The sequence below is a fragment of the Rissa tridactyla genome, chromosome 5 (assembly GCF_028500815.1).
Source record: "Rissa tridactyla isolate bRisTri1 chromosome 5, bRisTri1.patW.cur.20221130, whole genome shotgun sequence".
Classification (NCBI taxonomy): domain Eukaryota; kingdom Metazoa; phylum Chordata; class Aves; order Charadriiformes; family Laridae; genus Rissa; species Rissa tridactyla.
Window position 1 is genome coordinate 56,514,966 of NC_071470.1, and position 19,181 is coordinate 56,534,146.

At 37.2% G+C, this 19,181-nt stretch overlaps 1 protein-coding gene across 10 annotated transcripts in view; it reads right to left on the reverse strand.

Annotated features, from left to right (window-relative positions):
* Positions 1-208: 208 nt before the first annotated feature.
* The window catches only part of TBCK (TBC1 domain containing kinase), a 108,456-nt gene continuing 89,483 nt past the window's right edge, over positions 209-19,181 (reverse strand). For 7 of the 10 annotated variants that reach the window (XM_054203434.1, XM_054203431.1, XM_054203435.1 and 4 more), the window contains 3 exons: positions 16,681-16,856; positions 11,838-11,997; positions 209-891 (listed from right to left, as the gene is read on the reverse strand). In XM_054203434.1, the coding sequence (XP_054059409.1) occupies positions 781-891; positions 11,838-11,997; positions 16,681-16,856 (447 nt within the window). In that variant the 3' untranslated portion in view covers positions 209-780. Of the gene's footprint in view, positions 892-923; positions 3,565-11,837; positions 11,998-16,680; positions 16,857-19,181 lie in introns of those variants that run through there. The other 3 variants (XM_054203437.1, XM_054203439.1, XR_008466690.1) reach the window with 3 other exon arrangements.

Below are 19,181 nucleotides of genomic sequence, written 5' to 3' on the forward strand. Positions count from 1 at the left end.
GAAAAGCACTATTATTTGCAGAATAACTGATCTATGGTCACAAGACACAGTATTGTCAAAAGCCTATGTTTCTGGTAAATGCAATTGTTTCAGGAATTGTTGCATTTGCTGTGTTTATGGAAATAGAATGTTAAATTCTCCACAAAAGAGTAGGCCTTCTCCACCTCTGCAGGATATGATACAGTTTGGGTTGCCTCAGCAGCAGCTCTTACAGTGAACTCTAATCTGGGACACATCTTTATTTCCAAGCCAGATGGAAAAAATGCTTTCTCGAAAAGAAAGTAGGTCACAAGATTACAGCAATTACTCTTCAAAATAATAGAGAACACACTTTTTCACAGGATACACACAGGATACAGTTTCAGCTTGTTATTTTCAATATTCACAGTAAAATACTTCTGAAAAATAATCTATTTGAGTGCAGCTTAGAGCCATCAAGTGCCAGTTTATTTTGTTCTGCAGAAATATTTATAATATACCAAATGCCAGCTGAGTTGTTCTTCTTGTGTTCAGACTTGTTCAACCAGTTGTGCACTACATCAATGCTGAAAGAGGTTTCTTGGAAAGCTTGAATCTTCACAGTTTTCATCTGTTCCAACTGAAGCTTTAAATCAAAGAATAAATGCAAAGCTCACGTGCTCTACATCTGCAGGATAAGACACTGATCATCAGGATAGCTTGTATAGTGAAGATGCCATAATGCCCATTGGTTTTGGGATATCCATGTTGTATGGTAAGACTTCCCTATTCAGATAGATTGTCCTGAATGTTTACAGTCACTTAAATTTGTGGAGAAGGAACAGTGAGGAGACCAGTTGGCTTGATCTTGTTAATCCCTCCATCTAGGATGCAGACCCTTGGGTACTTGTTTTTCACTAGATGAGCTGCAAACTGAAACAGATATATCATTAGCACACTGCATATTATAGTCCTTAAATTGAAATAACTTTGTTTTAAGTAAGACAAGTTAAACAAAAGAAAAAAAAATTATCGGACCCTACAAATTCGTTCTTTGCACCAACTAGTCCAACACAGGAACCCAGGCCTAGCTGTTGAAACAGCTGGGATGAATTTGCTGGTCATGAAAATGTCACACTGATGGCCCCAAACTTTATTTATGTCTGCTTAGGCAGGATTTCACCTCATTCAACCAGGATTATTTAATCTCAGAGTAATCACTGGAACCCCTCTCAAAGCATGAAACAACAGATATTTTTCTCTGCATTAATCTAGCTACCAGCTGTTTTCTGTAGGTTCCCAAGCGTATAGGCGTCACAGTTTGATAGCCATTTGCTTACCTGTCAAACTTGTCCAACATGACTTGATTTCACAGATGTCAGACATGAATTTGGGGTCTAGCAGCTGTACTCTACCCGGTCCCCCCAATCTGACCATTGGCAGGTCACATAGTGCAAGCACACACGCACATCGCCCAGTCCTTGAAAGCCCCTCTCCCCAATTAATTCAATCCATAAACCAAACACAGCAGCTGTCAGTTTCTGTGTAACAACTTCATGAAAAGTTGCTACGCTGATCAAGAAATTTTGTGTATCAAAATAATAATAATGATTAAAAAAATCAAAATAACAAGAATTATCTATCAAAATATCAAAATCAAAACCCAAAGGAACAGTATTTTGTGTATCACATGTCAAACTTGCCGTTTAAATACTGATTGCAATACATTAAAAAGCAAGCCACCAAAATGGATTACTCCAAGAAAAACTACAATAGTTTTACCTTATTTCCAATAGCTGTGAGAAAGACTGCCCTGCCATCCCAAGTTTTCCAGTTTGTTGCTTTATACTTGAATGACAAATTAGTACCATTTGCAAAATCACCGAGTGCTTCCAAATGGGCTACATAAAACATTCATAGTTACCTTTTTGACCCTTTAAAATGATTTGTGATACTATCCCGGAACTCAGTGCAAGCATGCCATCCAAATAACTAACTTCGCACAAACAACTCAAGAACAGCAGTAGGCTCCCCATCCAAACTTAGTACATGGGATTTCTTTTCACGTTTACATTCCTCCAAATTGCCCTCAGTAGTGTAACAGATACTAAGGCAGAACAAGATGTTCCACATGATTACCTGATCAAGTACAAGTCCTGAAATAATCTCTTTAACAGGCAAGAGTTCATAGTAGCAAAGTTTTAAACTCCTTCCATAGCCAGAACTTTTAATTCACACTGAAGGTATTTTATATATGCAAGGAATTAATTTCTGTCCACTTCTGTTTCAAATGCAGCTACTGCATTCCTTTCTTTGTGCTTCAGGACAGATTTAACCAGGGAGTGAGCAACTAGTACATGAGCTGTAACCACCAAGGACTTGTTGAGGCAGAATAAGAGGTCACAGTGGATCAGCCAGGACATTTTGGTTGCCTAAAGATGACCAAAAGTAAGTTCAATCATCTCTTCCCCCATCAGTTTGGGTCAGTCAGTGCAGGATTCTAAGAATCAAATGAAAAAATCCCCACAATCAAACAATCAAAACAGCTAATAGTAAAGTAAAGTTAGACCATATGTGGATGCCAGTTTTCACAAGAAAAGTAAATGCCATGTTTTTAGAAAGGCTCTCTGATGCAGAGGTGGTGTAATATGCACAGAGATATCACTAGGAGAGTCCAGCTACCTCTCGCTATAATCACAGTCCTTAAAGATGTGGTGTATAGTAAAACAGAGACAAAGATATTTTTCTTTGTCAAAAATAGCACTCAGCTGAGCATACCACGAGCTACACAAATAGTATATATTCCTGAAATACTCCTACCAGACATCTCTACTTCATATGTACCTATCTGTCACCCTACCGCACTCTCCACCTGTATAGTGCTCTTCCATCGGGCACCATTGCTGCTCACAGCTGGCAGAAATGAAAAACAGCAACAAGCGTTCAGACTGACAGGAAGCAGTATGGTATTTGCTGAGTACAATGTGTCAGCAGAGAGGATCCGCTCTGTCTACTGATAATTTTACACTTCTGAGAATAAACTGTAAACTCTGCTCCAAGTTTTTGGATGTCCTAGCCATAATATAACTACCATTCCATGTAATCTGAAAAGAAAATATGCAAACAAATGCTTTGTATGTAGGGTTTGAGTATCAAGGCCTGTGTCCCACTGTATTTTAGAAAGAACTTCATTAGTAACCAAGGTATGTCTGGAAATAAGTTTTCTTCACTGCATATGACAAGAGGTTCCGTTATATCCTTACGGTGAGGAATTTCTTGCTTCTTGCAGGGCCTCTGCAAAGGTGATATACCACAAGTTGAACTTTTTTTTTTTTTTTTTTTTTTTAAATTGTCACAGAACTGTCTGCAGTTGTCTACATAGCTTTGGTGAGAAAGGCTGTAAATACAGCTCAAAATATTGCATCTGAACTTCCAGTCAGGGAAAAATCCAGTGAGCAGGGAACGTACAACTATTGGTACCTCGCTACTGTCGGAATTAGCTGCAAGTCAGGGGACCAGAGGCATATACATTGCCATAAGCCGAGAGCTGCTATCAAACTCCAAATATCAGCCTCCAAGAGCTTTGCACATACACCTGTCTCCACACTGCAAAGAAGAAAAGAGTCAACGTTTAACTCACAGGGTAATAGGATTTGATCCAATTAAAAACATTCCTAGTTTTACCATCTGCCTTCCCACATTGTGTCACTGAAAGTAGAAAAAGTAACTTTCAATAAAGAGTAGATTTAGAAGTCAGCTTACTAGCATTGCAGTCTTCCTAATTAATGCTTTGACTTTTTATAGTTCTGTTCCTCAGTATATGTTTGTGCCCTCTTCTCCCAGACAGAGGATTTCGTCTGTCACAAACACGAATGGGAACTTGTTCACCATGTTTCTCAAATGTTCCAACACCACCTGGTGTCTTTCCCTGCCAAAATATACTGTATGAAGCCAGTATTTTCAAAACACATGAAAGTGTTATTTCTGGCAGGTGCACTGATGGAGGGGCATGAGAGGAAGGACTATTTGAAATAGCTACATAGACTTCCTCCCCAAGATGACCTTCATGTATGTTCAAATATCAGTAACTTAAATCCAAGAAATTAAGAAAGATAAAAAAAAAGTTTCCTAAAATGTTGAAAAAAATCAGTGATCCAAAACCAGCAAAGTTTCATGCATCAAAAATGACCGCCGTGCTCTTCTGAATTAATGCCACAGACTTTCTACAGCAGAAACTGCCACCTTGGACTTCACACCTTTATAAATGCTATCCATAAAGTGTTAACTAGAAGTTTAATAACAGGCACCTGAATGCGTAATTTGTAGTCCACTAAATAACCTCGTTTACAGAGATGCTCTTAAGACAGAAGATAACATGGTGAGGAGATAAGCAAATGGGTTGCATCACCCTCAGTAACCTGTAAACCACCTACATTTTAAAGAGAGATTTGTTGAACCATGTAAGTAGTGTACAATTAAATTTCCATTTTAGAGGTTGATTTTAAATAGAAATGAACCTCTGTCACTTATATGGTGATTATACTTTCTCAAATTTATCAAATGCTTGTGTTGACATTACTTCTGAGATATATCTGTTTCCCCATACCACCAATGGATCACAGTTCTCTGTAATGTTTCTGTTTACATTTAGACAATGACACTACTCGGGGGAAATAGAGTTATGCTTATCTGAGGCAGAGGATTAAAAGGATGCTACAAGACTTTAAGCTTTTTCCTTTCTGCATCAGGTGGTTTTTCCTCAAAATGTCCTTCCCAAGAAAGTTCAGTTACTGTGTTTTTACTGGCTGCATCTAGCATTTAAATCGAACTTTGTCTTGCCACTTTCACAGCAAATATTGTATATGAAAGGATGAATAGGTGAGCAACTTGTTTAATTACTACTATGTGATGGCTTTGGTGAAGACTTTGGAAACACTGTTCCTTCATTAAGTAATGCATCAATCAGTTCCACATAAAACATTCTTCCTGGTGAGTATAACTGAGCCAGAGAATTGCAATTTGCATTTGAAAGCAGTCAGCTAAGACTCTTTCATGCAGATACAAGAAATCAGGCTTTCAAAGACAGACAAGATCACAGCAAATTCCTATCAAATCTGGGCAAATGCTAAACATTTTACCCTGTATTGGTGTTGCTCTCAATACAAACAGCGTAACAGGACTGCCTCTTTAAGTACCGTCAAGCACCTTAATAAACTGCACATTGCAGCATTTATCAAAATGTTTCTACTACCCTGTTCCAAGCAGTAAAATCACAGCTTTCAAGTGCGCTGAATGTATCATACCAGGCACGTCACATGTTTAGACTGTCTACAGCAAAGAGTCTAATAACACAACAGCTTGAGCAGCACCGTTCCCAGCACCCTTTGGGCTAGCCATCAGGGTTGCTATGTACACATTATTCACTTTCACAGACATTCTTGTGACAGGTTGTAATTAAAGGGCAAGTTGGGAGGGAAGAAGGAGGAGTAACACACTGTACCAGAACACCAGAAAAAGACTGCTTTGACAAATGTTACCAGGGACTAAATGTTAATATTATACTCTGAAAGAAGTCTAGAGCAAAAAGATATACTTTAGAAGCTGGAAGATAAATATCAACCAAATTTTGTAGTACTTATCCATTGCCACAAGATTATTATTAGGTTTTCATTTCTAAACACATGCTACACAAACCTCTCAGGGACTGCAGTCTCTCTTGCTGTATGATTTCAGTCAAGAGTTCACCACTTGGAAAGCACACCATAGTCATGGTGGTCAGTCTAGCACATTCCATATGCCATAAAGTAGACCCAGCACACAAGATTATTTTTAGTCAGATACTTCTTATATCAAAGGGTTCCAGATAAATGAAATAGTGCTTCAACACCAAGGGAAAGCTAGGTACCTAAAGCCTCCCATATATAAAAAACAACCCACAACAGTAGTACCTAGTTAATGGTTACTGTTTTAGCATAAACTGAATGGCATAAAATACAAAAACCACAACTTTGTGCAAACACTTACTATGTAACAAAAAAAACCCAAACAGCCTGCACACACAAGCAACCCAAAGAAAGGGGGGAAAAAAGCACAGAACTTGCTGCTCTGACAAGATCAGAGAAAAATTCTTTACATGCAGACCTGGCCAAAAAGGAGCACTTTCCATTCCATCAGTACAAAAATACAGCAGTAACTTAAAGAACTTACATGCAAAGATTTGAAAATAAGCTTACCCAGACAGGTATTTAATAGCTGCTTTCAGAGTAAATTTTACTGAGAATAAGAGTAAACGTTCAAGTTTCTCCAAGTAATAACTTTTAAACACCTGCACTTTTAATTTTCCACTTAGAAGTTATACATATATACAAAAAAATACCCAGCTGAGAGTGAGCACTTGAAAATGAAAACTCAATTGTAGAGATTTAGCTGCTGTAACACAGCTAATTTGTACTGACCAAAATATATTCAGTGCATCCAATACAGCTGAACAGATTGTAAAATTAAAATGCAGAAAACCAAACCTATTCTATTTTTGATTATACAGGAAAAAAAAAGCTGTTATTGAACAGAAATGCGCACTTTTGAAAGAGATGTGTAACAGTTGGCTTGAATATAAAAAAGAAAGCGTAAGTCTTCCTGAAAGATTCTGCCCCCCTCCAGGTCTAAAGATTGCCCTAGATGTTGAAAAATGCTCAAAGAAATACTTGATACTGAAAAACCTTTCTTTGTGATTTGCAGTACTTTTTACTACCATGACACGAAAATGCCAGGTTTGTCCTGTTTTTTATTAAACTCCAGGACAAAAGTCTTCGGATGTCTCACCCAATGGACACATTCCCTCCTGAAGCAGTCAGTCAGTCAGTTCTCTTCAAAAGCAGATTTGGATACAGTTTAGAGAAAAGCAAAACAACATTGCCCCAGACAACCTGTACGGATATTGGAATTACCAAATTCACCAATACCACCCTAGCTGGCAATATCCTTACACAAATCTCCTGGACCTATAACAGACATTTATTAGTTCATTACCATCTCTATTTCAGTTATCACTATTTCAGATTCTCTGAACTGGAATACCAAGAAATACAAAACAGTCTCAGAGATGAAAATCAGCCCCAGAAAATAATAATTCTATGTTATAATGGAGTGGCCCTGAGTGTTACAGATACAACCTAATAAATGCAAGCTCATGCAGGGGCAAGGGTGCTCTTTCAGAGGTGCAGCCCACAAAGACGATATAACCACAGCCAAGACTGCCATGCCTGAAGGAAACTCTGGGCCTGACAGCACCACTCCAGCATTCAGGTTCACCATCTCCCATCTTTCCTGTTCTTACAGGATGATTGAGATGATTGAGAAGAGCTGAGATCCTGCTTGCCAGCATCTCTCAGAAGTCAGACATTTTGATAGGTAAAGCTGAGGACTCCACAATGTCTCACCTCAGAAACATCCAGACCTCTGTGTAGTAAGGCACACAGATGGGCCAAACAATGTCTACATCAAACAACCAACTAAAATTTCCAGTAACTGTAACGGTCGGTCTCAGGAAAGATTAAAGAAGAGAACCTATTTGGAGTTCTAGAAACGGCTTGCTTTCCTTAGCACCTACTTCAGAAGAGCAAAAGGAATAGTCAAATTCTGCTCCTGAGCCTCCATCTTTCATTTTCCCCTTTTCCTCTTTCATACCTAGCTGGAAAGGGGAAATATTTAGGTCATCTTTGCTGTACCTGAGGCATTCAGTGCAAACTAACCAAAGCCACTGATGGGGGCAGAATTACAACAGCCTAACACAACTCCTGGCCGGCAGCCCAAGTGTCTTTCTCAGGCCATGTGAAGAGCAACGTACTGGCAACAGCAGCTGAGCTACTTTCCATTGATGAAGGAAAACGTGTGCACGTTATGATAATAAAAAGGAATAAATAAAATAATACAGACTTTACAGAATAAAATAATGAGACTTAACCACATCTTGGGTAGAGTTACCACCAGCAAGGCTGCTGTTGATTAACTAAGCCTTTCAGACTCTTCAAAATACAAGCTTAATCTCTTCCTCTTTAAAGGCAACAAAGAGGGGTCTGATGATTCCAGTGGGCTCCAAGTCTGAATGCAAAAGGGAGGGTGATGCCTTAACAAAACAAACATGAAAAAAAGCCATTCTGGGAATCATAAGGAGCCCCTCCCTCCCTGCAAAGAGAAAATATCTTCAGTTTTCTTTCCACTCTTTCAATCACTTTTCTGCAGAGAATATTTACTTGGAAATGTAGAATCTTAAAGATGTATAGTGGAAACATCTTAAGAAGTTTATTGCCTAATTCCTATTTATTTTCACCACAGAAGTTTCATTAGGCCCTTCTAACTAAATGCGTCTGTCTTTACAAGCACAAAGGCACCTGCCCTTTAGTATTCCACACAACATCTAATCTTCAGATCACCCTATGAAGTTTCATGGGTGTCCATTTGTGTTTTTAAGACAGGTATATAACAAGAAACCAGTTTCAGCATGCAGAGACTTGCTTCTTTGGCAAGGCCTTTTTAAAAGGCCTGAGGAAGACGTCAACAAAAAAAAAAAAAAAAAAAAATCACACAAATTCAGTGGTAACCGGACACTTCAACCTATGTGTCTCACTCTTCATATAAGAAGAAACGCATTTTTGATAGTGTGCTGAGACAGAGAAAATGTTACTTTCATATAGAAAAAAAATAAAAAAATTTTTCAGGCTAGGAATATGTTATACAAAAAGAATCTTGAGCTTGACCCTCTCCCTCTTGCCTTGAAAAGGGTCAGAAAGATCTCACGGAAAATCAGGACTGCTTGTCTTTGCTTGGGAGATAATGAACATATTTTATCTATTAGTTGCTGTCATACAATAAGAATGACTACTTTGCTTCAGTAACTTGTAGAAATTGTCTAGACAATGTATTTATAGCAGCATAACTTATCTTGACAAAAAATAATCAATGTAACAATCAGAAGTTACAAAATTTAGAATATATTTCCCTGCTATAAAAATAGATGTTTTTGAAGCTTTTACTTACAGCTTATCTTTTTCCAAGGCAAGAAATAAATGAGTTGCTAATTATTCGACAGTTTAAAGTGTCCTGTATGCTTTATTCTGTTACTGACAATAAAACACATGTATTAAGCCACTGGGGAAACATATACATTAAACAACCACATCACACAAGTAGAAGCGTGTCACTGTCAAAATTGAGTTGCTGGAGCACGACTTAATATCAGGTAAGGTATTTCTCCTGTTCTAATTTCAGTCAACTTTGTGGTAATACAGACAAGAAGTTGGAAGTGGAGAAATGGAAACAGAGAACGGCTTAGCACCTCAAAGTTGACTGAAGGAGTAATGAAGGAATAATGTCACCCTTCCAAAAAAGGACCCAAACCAATACCCATCCTACATACGCAGAACTATGATCCACCTTCGCACTTGCTGCAACTCAGACTTCAAAAGTGACAAAAATCAGGAGTTGTGCTATTTACCATGCACCAAAAAAAAAAAAAAAAAAGCTACAGTTGAGCACTCATTGCCCATTTAATTATTATACTCCCAACTGTAAGGATCCCTTGCTCATACTGGAATTTACAAGGTACTTATCTGTCAATGGCTGTGGGAAAGGGAAGTTTAATTCACTTAACAGATGCCGCCACTTAACATACTTAAAAGTTAAAAATAAAAATAGAATCTGGTTGATTTAACTCCAGCATAATGCCTTTTATGTAGAGATTTCCTGCTGTTTCCAGAGACAAGTGTCTGCTCTGTTAACAAGTGCCCAGAATCCCCTAGGAGAAGAAAGGCTGGCACAAAGTGAGAACCAGCCTAAAGGAAGGAATATTCTGCAGTGAAGTGCAAGCCAAGCACCACCACAAGCTCCTCTTTACAATACCTTTATGCTGCTAATGGCACATTCAGTACAGCTCTTCTATATCAGTCAATCTATTCATTTAACTTTTTGGGTGAGTAAATTAAACAGCTTAATAAACAGGATTACACTGTTTTAATTCTGTCCTAAGGAAGTGTTCAACTAGAGCCAGAGCTATGCTGAAGTCTGCAGCTCTGCTGGCTTCCTTTGCCTCCTGCTAGAACAGTGCTGTGGTGACGTTTTCTGTTCTCCCTTCTAGACAGCATTTTCTTTCCAATTTAAATATTTTATCATCTGGCACCAAATCAAATACAAAAGATAGAAACAGATGTGTGAAAAGGGGAAAAAGGCTTTTTCTATATGTCTGTTCAGTACACTCAACTTTGCTTTTTTAAATTTTTAATTTATTGAAATGATGCCAAGTAGGCTACTAATATGAACCGCAACTGAAAGATTCAATCTTCTAATTACAACTAGCCCCATAAATAATCAGTGTTTAATCACACGTACCCCTACCTCTCTCAGTCCTGCATAAATTTAAACCAAACATCTAACAGTGCCAATCTCCATATTTGCAATGGAGTAAATATCGGTGAACACTTCTGAAAAATTCTCCTTTGTTGTGGAGGGTACAATTTGTGGCTCATTCCTTTTCAGCTGGAAATACATAACTCTGTTCAGAAAAAATACATTTTATGCTGAATCTCTTAAAACATTTCTTTGGACAAAATTGTTTTTATTTCCACATATTCATGTTTCGATTTTTCTTACGATTAGATTACCTAGTAAAACTTAAAAAACTAATAGTTGTTGTTCTTGTCAAGTCTCAAGCTACATAGTCTTGGATTGGTTACGTTCATGAATGGTGTCAGACAGTTCTATACAGCCATGCAGTGTAAAACTGAAACTGGCCTTAAAAAATAACCCACAAAAGAAAGGAGTTCTAAGTTTTATCAACACAGTCAAATTGAGGCTGGTTTTATATGTACTTTAAGGGTGTGATAGAAGTCGTGAGTCCCTACCAGTATTTAGGCTCCAGTATTTAATTAATTTGTGGTCAAACTGGTCAATCCAGTATTTTGTTGCTATTTAAAACTCTACACTTTTTAGTTAGACTTTCAAGAACTCTAAAAGCAAATCAAGAGGTGAAGCAGCATAGCAGAAGACCTTTTAATGGTCCACAGCACTCCTTGTCATATCAGGGTTATAGTTCACGTCCTTTGAGTAAACAGGCATAAGAAACTGTGGTGAACTAAAAGTCTACCATACTTAAGAGCATGTTTTGTTTTTGTTTTTTTTTTTTTAAAAAAAAAAGAAAAAGAAAAAGATAACTTTCCTTCACCTGAAAGAATGGCAAACGAAGTACTTCTACTTGTTATTCTGCTGGTTCACACCACCACCAAATACTTAGTCATAAAAAGGAATAGGCAAATCTGAATATTCTCCCTGTCTAGTTAAAGGCACCTACAATAAAGGTATCACACGAAAGTTACCAGTAGGAACCACTCTCCTTTTCACTGAGCACAACTGCATGAGCTAAATGATTCTACAAAACTAATCCATAAATTGTTTTTTATTAGTGGGAATATGAATTATATCTTATTTCCTTTGGACTTTACCACATATCTGTCCCCACCCTACTTACCTAGGTGCTTCCTAACACCACAGAAAGTAAACGCAAGTCAGTTTTGAAAACTATATCTTTCTAATGCACATTAGAAGTGCTGATGTCACTTCTGTAACGTGCCAAAAATAATGGTTTTAAAGCTGAAAAAGGTAAGGTTAAATAATTTAATTTCAAAACATCACTTGGTCACTTGAAGAGAAATATGTGTTTGTCTAGAAGCAGAAATGAACAACAACAAAAAGTCACCCCAAATCCTGTCATCATACCCAAAATTACTAATCTGAATTATTCTGACTCTAGCATTTATTTACTACTGTCTGTATTTATGTCATTGATACATTTCCAAGTATAAACATATATGTTATAGCAGTATACTTACAGCAGCTGTGTTCTTCACTGCATTTCCTACAATCACCACAACTCTGCCTTTAAAGCTCTGGAGTGTGGCAGTTGCCGGGCACTGGATGAGATCCCCTTCTGCAGTAAATGCTGATGCAAACGGGACGTTGATGCTGCCAGAAATGTGGCCACGGTTAAAGCTGAGGAAGTTCAGTTAAGGACATCTGAAAGGCAGAGAAATCTGTGGTACGTGCACAGCTGTAGAATGAACCTGCTCTCCATCCTGGCTGTCGTGATACAACAGGGTTGGTCTTTTGTGCTAGTGTATTTTGACAAACCTCATTTGCAATTTACTTATATGGAAAAACCAACTTCTAATACTACATAGAAAGGGACGGGACAAAGAGCTGTTTGTTTCATAAAGGACATAGCACAGCACTCCAGAAACCAATCTGCTATATTAGAACACTTCGTGCTAAGGAACCAGTATCTACAGTATACATATTTTCATAGATTTCACTTGAAAATAGCTCTAGTCTGAACAGGAACCAAATATCAATAAGCAGGTGGAGCACCTGTTCCAGAGTTTTATGCAAAAGAATGAAGTATTTAGAATGTAGGGATCGTTGGAAAATTTCCTTAAACCTCTTGCCAGCCCCCCCGAGTCCCTACAGTTTTGACCCAAACTGAGATTCTAATGTACATGCGCTCAGATTCCTGGACAATGAGCATCATGTATATTATCTGCAGTCCCACTAACAACGAGTGCCTATTGGGTATTGAAAAGCAAACAACACAGGAGTGCCAGCAACTCTGAGATATGTTAGTTGTGCTTCAATTTCAAAGGATGATCATTCAATGAGATTTGTTTTACAAACAAATATTGAACGTGAAAGTCTCTTCAATACAAATTAGTTTGGACCACTACTACCTAGCTTTTTATGGATTTGAAAATGTGCCATGACCTTAACAGATCTCTGAATTACATTCATAGACTGTACACACATGCCTGGAACACTCCCCTTCCCCAACAAGAAACAAAAACAGCTTTGAAAAGATGGGAAACAGCAAAGTTCTGCAAAAATATACACAATGTTAAATATCTAGATTAGTCACTCTTTATTACTTGCAGAAAGCTAGTTTAATTTATAATTAAATCCCAGAATTGTTTTTAATAAAGTAATTGCCTTAAATTGAGGTATGATTTAATTGACTTAGGCTAATATTAGCATTCATTTCTTGTGTTTTATGTAACAGTTTCACCTTTATGATCATCGTTGTTACACTGTGGGAAAAATATGGCTATATAAAAACATTTGGAAGAACAAGAGATGATCACATACTGTTCATTAATGTTGTCAGTTTGTTTCTATTTTGAAGGGGAAAATTATGACATCTCTCCTTCACTAATCTGTGCTAACCCCCTTCCCCCCAACCCCATTTATAACCACATCACTCTCATTGCTACTAACCAGGGTAAAAGTTCTGAAACAATCATCATTAAGACGGAAAGTTACTTTGGACAGATCTGGTTGCTCACGCGTATGCCACGGAGTGCACTTAACTGCTCAGAGAAACTTGACCAAATCTTTTAAAAAAGAAACACATTTGATATCAACATTAGTGCCAAACTAGTTAGATTCAAACTGTATTTGCTGTCATTCATATTCTCCCTAATCTTAAGTGACCATTTTAAGCATCCCAGTACTAAGACAATTAACAAAAAGGCCAAGATTTTGTGCTTCAAACCGAGAGATGATAAGTATGCAGATATAACTTTTATAAAAGGAATGGAAGGCTGCCAGTATTTCTGCTAACATGCTTAATGAAATGAGCCTTAGAAGAATTGCTGGCCAACAGAGATGCTGCTTTGAGTATATTACCTTTTCATTAGAAAGCCTTTGTTACAAAGCTGTCTATTGGGAAAAAGGGCCAGAAGTTCTTGGCCTTGCAACATGAGCTTCATTACCAAACAGTGCCTTAGCTTTCAAGTGCATCCGAGTATGAAGTATGAAGCGTGTTTGATACTTGTTGAAAGTCCTCTCATGCTTTTTTTCAAATCACACTGAAAACAAAGTGGGAGTGAAGTTTAGCATGACAGGCCTAGACGATACAGAAGACTAATAACAAAACATAAGAAACAATCATATTTTTGAAACATCTCACAGTGGTCTGTCACATTCGACAACACACCCCACAGTAACATCTAACTGTGTAACAGCCTGCCTGATCCTATTGTACAGTTTGTTGAAATTTCGTGACAAACACAAAGGCTGTTTCCTTACTGCGAGAACGAACAGGACACTGAACGCACTATTCCTATGGTTTCCCATGTATATTCAGAACTGCTGACAGTTTAATAGCATTTACATACCACATGTTTTCTTCTACAACTGACATACAAACCAACTCACTCAAGGGGTAATTTTACTGCCTACCAGGCTGCCTTTTTAATAATGATATTCCCTACTTCCAAATACCAGATGGTTATTAGGATTTAAGTCCACCCATTATTCAAAGGACAGGACATTTCAGTCTACCATAAACTCCAACCAGATCAAAACAGCAGCAACAGCGATTACAGTGCACTGTTCAAGCTATGGAGATTTTCTATCTCCAGCATGCCTTCTCATTCAAGAAAGAGATATGGAAAATCTGATTAAAATTTTGTAATATGAAAGACAGCCTCATAAAACCGCTTACTTCATAATAGTCAAATGATTTTAAAATTATCGAAGTTTGGAATCCAGTAGAATAGGATTAGTACAACAGTACAGTAGAACCTATTATCAAGCTATTAGGAAAGCTACAGAAACATTTAAGCAAACACCTTGCCTTTGATCCTGATTATAATATAAATAAATTCATTACTGTACACAGGTAGCAGCCTTTCAGTGCCATGATTGTAGTCTAGGCATTTTATATTATTCACTCTCCTTCTGCATTCTTCTTGATGATTTCTAGGAAGTTGCTTAAATAATTAATAAAAGAATGATGCAGAACAGAAACATTATTTAACGTCGTAGTATCAAAGCTTTCTATGCAGTAACAATAGCCTGTTACAGTTTTTAATTCCAGGGACTTCTCTTTTAAACAGGAGTTTAAAGAGTATTATCTCTTGATGAAGAAATTATCTCTCAGAAAATAGCCCGCATTTTTACTGTTTTCTGAACAAAGAGGACCACGTTTTCAACACTCTAGATCCAGGAGTAAAGAAGCCGCTGGAGTCCAGAAAAAGTCAAATTACTCAGACATGTGTATCTCTACTTAATTGGAATCCTTAACTGTTACATGAAATTAATACATGGAAGCAAAAGAAAAATTGCTTTTTTCTGTTCCTTCGACCATTCTGTTTTATCTACACAGCAGATCACATTACAGGTTCAAGTTTGGCATACAATAAAATTATAATTCCTTGAAATTAACAGTTTTAATTTAGAATAGTCCAACTATACTACTCTGTTTACTATGTAAGTAATAAATTTACTTCTACATAGTAAAAATAATATTTATTTTTCTACTTCACCATACTTAGTCATAAATATTACTAAATATTAATAGAGAAAAATGTTAGTGGCAGTGTTTTTCTGCATATACAATTACTTTTCAAGTGATATTTTAACAAACCACTTGAAAAAAGTGAAAAAAAAGTTGAAACATTATTTATTTAAATTTTTACGACATATTTTGGCCCAAATATTGGCATTGATCCACCATTCACTTCATTGTTTAGAATCTACACTTTTCTAATATGCACGCAATATGTTAGTACCATTTGTTAGACACTGGAAGATCTTTTCTAATGGTAAAGATGTTGGGACCCTGTTGAATCTCTATCATCGGAGACCTTTAAGAACAAGCCAGGCATATATAAAAAGAAAGATCCTCCTTTCTCAAAGTAAAAGGTGGACTAAAACTCATGATTCTTTTGTTATATTTCAATTGAGTATTGTTTGCCCATGAAGAATTATAGCTTGTAACAGAGCAAACTAAGAGTACATCTACCACAAAAACAACTATCTACATTGCTTTTGCTATTATGAAAGGATAACACTTAAATATTTTAAGAAAACGTACAAACCAATAACAAGTATATTCTCAAATACTCAGTATAACACTGAGAGTTACATCTAATAAAATCTTGCTATTATTCTCACTTTTAGATGGATGTTGACAAAGACGTGTGTTCCTTGCAAAGCACATCTGTAATAAGGACTCCCTCTTCAAAACCCAAACAAACCCAGCCCCGTTAACCATGCCACTTCTGAAAAACAATAAAAAAAAATACTCCACGTGCAAAGAGCCATGTATTTGAAAAAGAACAAACGAGTAAGGCGTCGACAGGGTAGCACCCCTGATAAAAATATAGTTTCAAGGCATCTTGAAGCTATATTTTTTATCAGCTAACTAGAGGACATAAGTTAGGGCAGCCATATGGCTGCATTGCCTGACAGTAGTAAAGCACTCAATTTCCACTGAGGGATTGGCAAAGCACATGAGCTATCAACTTTTCTCTGTCTCCCTTCCACTTAATTGGAAAGCCTCACACCTTTCCAAAATACTGGTATTATTAAATGAGGAAGATCTGCTGACAACAGCTGTCAAAAACCCCCAAAGGTACTATTAAAGCACCCATGCTACTGGTACGAAGTGGTTTCACTAGACCCACAGCTTAAAAGCGGAAGGTAAAAATACATTTGTCCTCTTCTCTGCAAACTAGGCCTCTCCATGACAAAAAAAATCTGCCTTTGGTCCTTCCACTGTACCTCTACCATGTCCCTTTCCATTATTTACCATTCTAACATCTCACTACCTGCAAACAATGACGAAGTAATTGACACAAGCATGATTTGGCAAGGTTGGCACTCATATTTGAAGGATACTCTTCGCTGTTACGAATGTCCACCACCAGCAGCTTTGGCTTGCTAGACTTTGTTTTCTTTACAGGCGTTTTGGAATGACTGGGTCCTGTCAATTCACACAAATCAATCAGATCTTCTGCTGAAATTCGTGGCGACACCTCTGCCTTCAGGTCATCCAACTTGATGGAATCCCTAGACTTTAAAAGAAGAAAATCAATATTAGAGGTGACAGAATTAGAGACATGGTGGTTTTTTTTGAAACTTCTACTTATTTGACAGCCTCAAAGTCAGAGATTAGACCCTGTTAGGCAGAAATAGATCATCCTCTTACAACTCTGAACTAGTCTGAGTTAAACTATCCATATAGAAAAGCTCCAGACCAGTGCCAAATGCGTATCTGCCAATTATAGCCCTATTTTCTGTTGAATGTATTAAAAAATAAAATTGTTTGACAAACTGTGAAAACTGTCTTAGTTTGTGATTTATTAATGAATTATTCACTGTGGCTGAGGGGGTCACAAAACTCACAGAATGTTTCTCAGTATCCGAAATGAAGTAAATTGGCTAGAAAGCACTCTCTGAAAGGAGAAGCTGAAAAGCTTCATGCTTGGAGTGGGAAAGAAGGATAGCAATTGGAGACTTGGCACAGAAACTGCAGGGATGCCTCTGTAAGATACAGGGCTATCTAAACAACAGGTATTATCCCAGACCAAAGACTAGGCACAAATCAGGACATCAGAAATGTAAGAAATAGTCCTGTATTATAAAGCAGAAAATTTGTTCCTTAATTTGGGGGACAGGACAGATGACAACACAACACACACCACCACACACTTGGTAGTACACAAGCAACTAGTTTGATAATACTTAAATTGTTTTTCATAAGAGAGCCTTCATTGTGAATTATCTCAGAAATATTCCTAAGCGCTGGCATTTCTCAATTTTATATTCTTAAAAGCTTATGCATACCTCAATTAAGCAAAAAAAAAAAAAACCAGAAAAAAACCAAAAAACCGCTTTTTATATTTCTGTGATATTTTTGTGAATAACAGAGAATGCAGAAGTTCTGCATTTTCATTAATTACCGACACGTGCAAATCTCTGAACTGCAGCAGAAAGAAACCACCAGAAACAACCGTAAGACAGCTGTGAAACTTTTGAAGCCATGTCTCCGCCTTCCTTCAGAGGTTGTTTTAGGCTGCTGAATCTTTTAAGTGCCTTTACAACTACACTTTCACCCAAAAGAATTAGCTTGACTCACTCAGAATAAAGCATGAGGAAAACCTCCAGTTTGTTCAAGAGCGTCAAACTCAGATTCTTTACAAGCAATAGGCAAAAAGATCTGCAGCATGCCCTAAGCTTTTGTCCTTTGGTACACTGGGTTTGCAAAACCTATTTGAAGATCTAAAAGTTAAAGGACTGCTACAGTCACTTTTCCTATTATTACATATGCAAACATGAGACTTTTTTCTTTAATCTCTCGACTACCCTAGTGGAACTTCCAGAACTACATCTGCACTTCAATTAATTGTGGAAAGTACTTATTTTTTAAAACTTTCATATACTATGTAATTAAAAATACATTAGCATGCACCATGGTGTTAAGGAATTAAAAAAGTATGCTTATTACTTATAGTCTTCTGCAGCAAAAAACCTTTTTTTTTTTTTTCTGTTGTTGCCATTGCCTCAAATCTGAAAAATCACAGGTAAATTTTAAAGCAGCTTGGTTTCATTATGCTTTAATCCAGCAGATACAGAGTTAACAGGTTGGTTACATATGCAAAAACCCCAACCATTATGGTACTCGACTTACTCCAGGAGTTATGTACATCAAAGATACTTATGGAGCTTAGTCATCTTATAACAGAACTGGTTTGTCTCATGCACCCATTGTGCTCCTGCTGAGCAGGAGGCCAAATAGAGGCAGAAGTTCTTTATAACTAAGTCTACAGCTGCTTCTAGTGAGTTATTCTGGCTTGTCAGGAGACAGGAACAATCGGAATAACTAGGATTTGTTACAGGGAGCATCTTCTGAAAGATCTTCAGTCTGTTCTGATGTCTTATTCTTGAGGAAGAAGACCTATATTAACGAAACAGCCAACCATTGCATCAAGATTTGCTTGTGCACTCTGCAGTTGTTCTGAACATGAGCACAGGCATACAGAGATGGACTACAGAAAGTGGATAAAAAGAAAGAACAAATAGAAAATTATCATGTATTATCTTTGAGAATGAGTCTATACAGTGCAGACAAAATATAGGTCTTAGAGTATCACAGTACCAAATTTTCTGCTTTGAAATAATATTCCATTTCTGTCATCTTGTTTTAGATTGCAATAATCACAGAGATTCAAGACACTACGTGCTTACAGACCATGAAAAAAATTCAAAAAAACAGGAGTAACACACTGAAGGAAATGGAGGTATGACTGTTTAGTATTAGCCCGACTGACCATTGTTAGCTCTAGTGTTTGTTTCAGGTTCTAAACATATTAATTTCTCATTTAATCTGAGAACTATTC